This window comes from Oryzias melastigma, linkage group LG18 (assembly GCF_002922805.2).
Source record: "Oryzias melastigma strain HK-1 linkage group LG18, ASM292280v2, whole genome shotgun sequence".
Classification (NCBI taxonomy): domain Eukaryota; kingdom Metazoa; phylum Chordata; class Actinopteri; order Beloniformes; family Adrianichthyidae; genus Oryzias; species Oryzias melastigma.
The window spans coordinates 2,012,229-2,019,567 of NC_050529.1; the positions used below are offsets into that span (position 1 = coordinate 2,012,229).

Below are 7,339 nucleotides of genomic sequence, written 5' to 3' on the forward strand. Positions count from 1 at the left end.
AATAGAAGAAAACTAGGTCAAGACAATTAAATGTGCAAAAAATGAAATAAATAAAAATAAAAAAGGGAATATCAAGATTATCAAGAACATGGCAAATATAGCTGGTTATTCCTTCATAGACGTCTATTGATTTTGGTTTCTTGGGAAGAGTCTGTAAGAACCATAATATTGGGTTGTTCCAATATGATAAGCTACAGAGACACTTTATTCGCCTGTATGGTCTGTAAAAATACATTTAGGGAACACAGAGACAATCTTATGCTGGACTTAAAGGGCAAGACTTGGTCAATGGGATTCTGAGGTCTTTGGAGTTTACTCCGCCTAAATCAAAATCCTTGGGTGATTGTTTTGTTGAGTCCAATTGCGGTTCCACCTTCCAATCAAAACACTCACATCTTAATTATTCAAACTTTTGAGTTCTGGACAAACAGAACTCAACATCCAACAGATGAATTCAACTTTTTGAAAGAATGATTTACAGCATAATGACTTTAGTGCTGAATCGAGATTTCCCATGTATGCATCATTGGAGAGCAAAGACAAGGTTTCTAATCTGTGAAATGTGAGTGTAACTATTGTGACCTTTCTTAGTTAAGTTAATACAGAAGCACTTCTCACTTGTGAAAACTTGGAATCCTCATGGCTCCAAGTTCAGCGTACCAGCCCTCTTCCTCATTCCTGTAGGTATCCACTCGTCACCTGGTGTAAAGACAGACATGAGACCAAAGAAGGATGATCACTTTTCAAATTAAAACTAGTTTTTATTCTAGTCAGTATTGGGATTTATTTTGATTCTTTTTGGTTTAATTCCTTTCCTTTAACATGTGCATGAATTTATTGGTTACGATGGTTGTTAAAAGCTAAATATAGCATTTCTATAGAAAATACTGAAGCTAAAGTTTGGTTTATTCTGGTCTGTCTCAGTAGCATTTCCCCCTCGGCTTGTGGAAGAGTAGTTTGTCCTGACAGCTTTATGCAAGTAGTTTGTGTCGCTCTATTAATTTGTGGTTGTCATTACTCGTAGGCAATAAGTATAATTAATTTTACCATCAACATCCAAAACATGGTCAATCAGGCCCTATGTTCTCTCCTTCCTCACTAAATCTTTGTATAATGTTGGTGGTCTAATCCAAGCTGTTTCTCCTTTCTATTTTTCTTAGTTGTTTGAACATAAAAGCAAAATATTCTCTTTTATTAAAATGATGTTTTTAGATTTTCTCTCCTAAATCAGTTGATTTGATCAGAACTGAAACTTATGGTCGTTAAACAGTAACCTTAAAAGATTTTTACAGTAATTGGCTGCATCACCGTCTGCTGAATGTTCTTGCTTGTGGAACCGGAGAAATGTTTTCTTTTCCTGTTAAGGATCAATATAAAAAGTAAACAAAATTATTTACAGGAACTCAAAGTTGTTTGTAGTGCATTGTAATGCACTTTGAAAAGAAAATGTATATTTATCAATATCTTTTCATTTGAATGATGGGATCCATTTATGTTTCTGCAAAAAGCAACAAGCCTCTAAAAGCTGAAAGAGAATTATCCAACTGCTGCCATTCGCTGCAGGTACGAGGGTGTCATTGACCCCCCTGCACTGCTGTGAGAGCCGTCCAGGTCGGGGTCACCTGAGACTTGTTTGGAGGCAGTTAGGTCACAAAGTGTTGTGAAACTGCCGCAGTAGAAAGCCTGAGGAGCCTCTATGAAAAGCTCTCTGTTTCTTCTTTCCTTTATGTGACCCGAAACAGTTCAAACCTTTACCAGATGAAAGTGTCATCTTGAGGTTTGTGCTGGGATGATGAAAAACTTTTGTGTTCTAACAATAAATCACTAACTTCCTTGTTGAACAGAAAGGAGGAGAAGGTTAGAGAACTTTACTTTGTGGTTATTTGCTTTACGAGTGTTCTGGGTGGTTTTATTTTTGTTGATTCAATGATCTCTGAAGCGATTGTTTATTTGTTCATGTTTAACCCATCATGTGTGTTTAGGAGTGGTGCTGATTTAAAAACCAGTACGAAGCAGGAACTGGAGCTTAAATAGGAAATTAAATGTCCTATACTGTGCAATATAACTTTTTGAGCTTTTAAGAGTATTATAATGTTCATGTCTTACTATTAACAATCTCAAAACATTATTCTGATCCGTTCACAAATTCCTGAATATTCTTTTAAAATGCAGAGGAGGTGATGAAATGTAAAGAAATGGATTAAAAAGAAGAATTAATAAACTCTATTGCTTGTGTATTTATTCATGTATTTATGTAGCTGGATCTGACTGATCTTCTCTGTGAAAAGTGCCTCCAATAGAACAACTATCTGGTATTTTTGTAAAACACAAAAAATGGATTCCATCTTCTACAGTATCTACAGTAGTAAACTTGTCCTGCAGGGGGAGATGTGCTTTGAAAGTGACATAAAATCCCCAATGACAATTTTAAAAAAAAAAAAAAAGATTCCCAGTAGTGTTTTAATAATGATCATGAAGATTTTAACCAAAATTTCATGCCATAAAAAGCTGCTACAAATCTGGCAGTCTGTTTGTCAGAATGGGTCGTAGGTGGTGCACATCCTGTGATGAGGAGAACTTGAGGGGAACTCTTTAAACCCTTAAAATCCCAACTTCAGTTCAGGTAAAATCCTTCACCTCTGGAGCAAAAAGAGGGAGTTGTATCAAATTGTCCTGCCCCAAGTGGGTCAACAAACAGACCAAAGTGCATGAGAAGCAGCTGCAAACATGGGAAAGTGTGAATCCAGGTCATCTGTGGGGTAGAAGTCAGGAACCCATCAGAACTCTGGTAAGATTACATTGCTTTTGACCAAACCAGCCCACATGACTAAATCAGTTTTTTTTAAATACATGTTTAACAAAATAAAAAGAAACCAAAGTTGATTAAATGAATGAAGATTGTTTCTGTGCAGGACAGAGTTAGTTCTCCTGCATAAGACCATAGAATCAACCGGTGACAGAACTGGTGTCCACGTCCATCTCTTTGTGAAGTGGGAGTAGTGTAGTGAGGTTTGTTGGGATGAGCTGCCCTTTGGTCTGTTGACCAACATCCATTCTGAATACCTTCATCCAGACGAGCTGCTGACAGATCCGGACATCATGCAGACCTTTTTGGGGAGCAGGTGTTTCCTCTCAGTTCACAGGAGGACTACTCTCTGCTCCGAGAAGCAGGAGAAGAAAACTATTCTCTGGCAGGTTTGGACGGAGAAATATTGGATTATTTTCAGTTTTGTGAGGATTTCACGGCTCATCCTGGGAATATTTCTTTTTTTCTGGTTTATATTGGCTGTCCACCACTAAGATGCTGGCTGTCCTCGTTGTCGTTGGGGCTGTAGTATCCGTGGTCCAAGCTGACGGTGAGTGGGATTGACCCAGCCTCCTGTGTTTGACAGCGTAGATGTAAAGACATCAGATTGCTGTGGTTTTCTTAGTAGATGCCTTGACGTTAGGGAACAACAGCAGCGAAGAAGACCATCCTCAACCACGAGCCCTCTCCTCCACTGAAGCTTGGAGCGACTTAGACGGACGAAGTTTCCTCTTTGTAAAAAAAAACCTAACTTGGATTGAAGCAGAGGTAAAGCGTTTTGACCTTCTAACATGACTAAAATAGTATTAAAACAGAACTGAGGACAATACTGAAGGTTACAGTCAGGGAACATAGAAATATTTCTAAGGATTAATTAAAAAAATGAGCTCAGATCTGAGCAAAGATACCTGGATCTTTAAAGCAGGAGTTAGTCGTTGAATCATCCTTTCTATCTTTGATTACACACTATTGTGTTTGGTCAGTTAACCAATGTGGATGCAGTTAGGTGCCTCACATTTTGGAACTTCAGCTACTGAGGATTTTGAGTGGAACATCAGACCAGGTTGTGGAAATGATCCTGACAAAGGGTGTTTTGGGGTCAGCATATGGATGCATTAGGAGATCAAAACTTCTTCATTTCCTGGATGGGGACTTGGACCTGGAGCTACATCAGAGGGAGAGAGCTGGTCAGCCCCTTTAGGGGCCCTGAGGTGCAAAAATGACCTCTGAAAAGTACGTGGAGTTTTTGTCTTCAATGGTACAAGAAGAAGAACCAAATAATCTTCATTCATGACAATGGTCCACCTCCTGCTGCGAGGAATGACTCTGGATCATTGGCTGCTGCGGGCATCAAAGGAGATAAACTGATGGTGTGGCCCCCATTTCTTGAGAACCTTTGGAGCATCCTTAAGATAAATATCTCTGAAGGAGGCAGTTCACATCCAAACAGCAGCTCTGGGAGGATATTCTGACATCCTGCAAAGAAACTCTCCAAAAAGTTCAATAGATGCAATAATTGTGAAGCTGCTACTGATTAAGGGTCCTACGTTCAAATGTAACTTGACCTATGAAGATTTTTTTTTATTGGAATGGCTTTAGATTTCAGTAAATGCAGCGAATTCAACAAATCACTATTTTCAGGTTTTTGAAATCTATCAAATTTTGTGGAACTCTAGTGTGTAACAATGTGGAACAGTGCATTTGAAGGTTTTTACTTTTTAAAAACATACTGTTATCTTTAGGAGGTTTGTTTAATGACACATAATATATACTCTGACAAATGAGGATTTAGAAACATCTTAGAAAAGTATTACTGACATAATAATTTAGAACATGTTGTAGACAAGATAGCAGAAACACCTGAGAAAATATACTGTGGGTAGATGTTTGGAGATCCAGAATCAGAGTGAAAAAGATGAAAAAATGAGCCCAGCAGAACACAGTTTACCACTGTCTCTGTGTGAAAAGCCCTCAAAGCAAGAACAGGTTAAGCTGTTTTATCACAGGGTTGAGACTCAAAAATAGATTTGGGATTATGTTCTAAAAGTTATGAAGGAGCTGCAGCTCAAAGGTTTGGAGACTCGTTCTTTCCACTTGAGTTTTGTAAATGTAGTGTCCAAAACACAAACAACAAAAAAACATACATGTAAACATGTTGGCTTGCTTTAAGTGGCTGACCAACCACATAACACTTCTTTCTGATTCAATCAAACTAAGATTTTCAGCTATATTGATGTATAAGTTGTGAATTCATGATTCTTCTGTTTCTTGAGTAGTTTTCCACTTTTCGTGTAATGTTTCTGTTACTTTGTTTTTCTTGTCTCACAGAAGAACTGTCAGTCCATGAAGGCAAACCTAGCATCCGTGCACAGTGAGAAGGAGTACAGGTTTATCCAGGAGTTAGTAATTGCCACCACTGGCAATTCCACCCTATCTTGGATCGGGGGTTCCGACTGCCATCAGGTCGTTTGTGGTTACATAACGTCGGACTGCAGGTGTGTCCAGGTGGAGCTGCTCCCTCAATAGCTGTTGGTACCTCTTTGTTCGCAGAACAATCTGTGGATCTGGAGCGACGGGACGGTGTTCTCGTTCACCATGTGGAGTCCCAGGCAGCCGGATAATTTAAACGGCATTCAGTCTTGTATCCAGATTAACTTTGGCAGTAAGTTATAACGTCAAAGCAAAACGTGGTCTTGGTTACACTTGTCTCAAAGAAAAACCAAACCCCTCAAAAAAACCTACCCTATTAAAGCCATGTTGGTAGACATATATCTTCTTCTTCTTTTCCTTTGGGCTTTTCCCTTCAGGGGTCGCCACAGCGAATCAGTTTCCTCCATCTAAGCCTGTCTTCAGCATCCTCCACTCTAACACCAGCCACCTTCATGTCTTCATTCACTGCATCCATAAACCTCCTCTTTGGTCTTCCTCTAGACCTCTTTCCTGCAGCTCTAGACTCAGCATCCTTCTACCAATATATTCACTGTCTCTCCTCTGAACATGTCCAAACCATCTCAGTCTGGCCTCTCTGACTTTATCTCCAAAACCTCTAACATGTGCTGTCCCTCTGATGTATTCATTCCTGATCCTATCCATCCTGGTCACTCCCAAAGAGAACCTCAGCATCTTCATCTCTGCTACCTCCAGCTCTGCTTCCTGTCTTTTCTTCAGTCCCACTGTTTCTAGTCCAAACAACATGGCTGGTCTCACCACAGTCTTGTACACCTTTCTTAGTATACATATATATATATATATATATATATATATATATGTATACAAACAAACGATTCGAACTGTGACCTGTTTCACAGCCATATAACATCATACCTGACTCGAATCAGATTTTGCTGACGGACAACATTGTCATTGAAAAAATCTTCAAATCAGGTTTCATCAAAAATGATTGGACTAATATCTACTGTCATGGCTCACTACTACGCTTATCATCACTATATACACTAAATTTGCACTTTTACTTTTTGGTGATCAGTTAGTTTGTTAGTTGTCTTTACTACTTTTATGGGCTACTGTCAAAATGTTGTGTTTTCGTTTATGTAAATAAATCATAAATATTTTTTATTTCTACAGAAACCCTAAACTGGGATGATACAGCCTGTTTCCACTTCCGAACATCAATCTGTGCCAGAAATGTATAAAATAAATCCATAATTGACTTACTATGGAGTCATTGGATGATTAAGAAAAGAAAAGTTTATGTATTTTTCTTTTAAAGGACTCTAATAAAATTCCTTGAGGATTTTAGATCTGATAAATGTTGCCTGATTTCAAATTTTTTTGTTATAGCTTAATGCTGCTCTGTGACTCAAAACATTAGTTGTTTGGTATTATACTTAGTAGAAAATGTTAAAAATAGAAATGACGGTTGTGCTCCTTTACCACATGAACATGTGTTGTATTTTACATTCTTCTTTAAGAAGACACTAAATAAAAAACATTTTTATAGACTCTTTAGTTGTTATTTCTTTGAGTCTGTGTTTTGATGCTGTCACAGCTCAGGTCCCTCCTAAGATAGCGGTTCATGTCCTCCAGAATGCAGGTTTATCCACTGTGGCTCTGGACAGTGAGCTCCATCCAGCCTGTCAGTGCGTGTGACTCAGAAAACATCTTTAGTGGGATTGGGCCAATTGTAGGCCAGATTGGAAGACAGACTTTTGCCTTTGACTTGCCTATCCACGAATCATGCTCCCACAAAAGGTTGCTACCATGTCATTTCAGCTATAATACTTTTTCCAAAAAGTACCATATCAAACTTCAAAAACAAAATGAAAGATAATTATCAAGACCTTTTTCCACCTATTTCCGTAGTATTTGGTCTAAATGTTCATATACTAGAGCTATTCTGATGTTCTACTGATCAAAACGTGATTTTGGATACAAGGAATTGAATACAGCAATAAAAAATGTCCTTCCGTAAAACTCAGGACATTAACCTGGACAACCTATCTTCTCTCATTGATAACCTACCCAGCACTGACAGTCTCTCCACTCCTGATGAACTGGTTTCCCATTACAATA

At 38.4% G+C, this 7,339-nt stretch overlaps 1 protein-coding gene across 4 annotated transcripts; it reads left to right on the forward strand.

The window, feature by feature from the left end:
* Positions 1–2,738: 2,738 nt before the first annotated feature.
* On the forward strand, positions 2,739–6,766 carry LOC112156131 (type-2 ice-structuring protein). 4 transcript variants are annotated; one of them, XM_024288302.2, is made up of 7 exons: positions 2,739–2,788; positions 3,074–3,195; positions 3,302–3,356; positions 3,432–3,574; positions 5,135–5,269; positions 5,357–5,468; positions 6,392–6,508. In XM_024288302.2, the coding sequence occupies exons 2-7, from the start codon at positions 3,100–3,102 to the stop codon at positions 6,457–6,459; spliced, it is 609 nt and encodes a 202-aa protein (XP_024144070.1). In that variant the 5' UTR covers positions 2,739–2,788; positions 3,074–3,099; the 3' UTR covers positions 6,460–6,508. The 4 variants fall into 4 exon arrangements, with proteins under 4 accessions (XP_024144070.1, XP_036072847.1, XP_024144069.1 ...); XM_036216954.1 differs by lacking the exon at positions 5,357–5,468 and having other exon boundaries at positions 2,754–2,788; positions 2,913–3,195; positions 5,135–5,301; positions 6,392–6,766; XM_024288301.2 differs by lacking the exon at positions 2,739–2,788 and having other exon boundaries at positions 2,913–3,195.
* The last annotated feature ends 573 nt before the right edge of the window (positions 6,767–7,339 follow it).

Bases quoted from the DNA above. Each gene is read 5' to 3' on its own strand.
- LOC112156131 (XM_024288302.2), top strand. From the start codon at position 3,100: ATGCAGACCTTTTTGGGGAGCAGGTGTTTCCTCTCAGTTCACAGGAGG. The intron at 3,196-3,301 runs GTTTGGACGGAG...TCCACCACTAAG, and splicing joins AGAAAACTATTCTCTGGCAG to ATGCTGGCTGTCCTCGTTGT. The intron at 3,575-5,134 runs GTAAAGCGTTTT...CTTGTCTCACAG, and splicing joins TAACTTGGATTGAAGCAGAG to AAGAACTGTCAGTCCATGAA.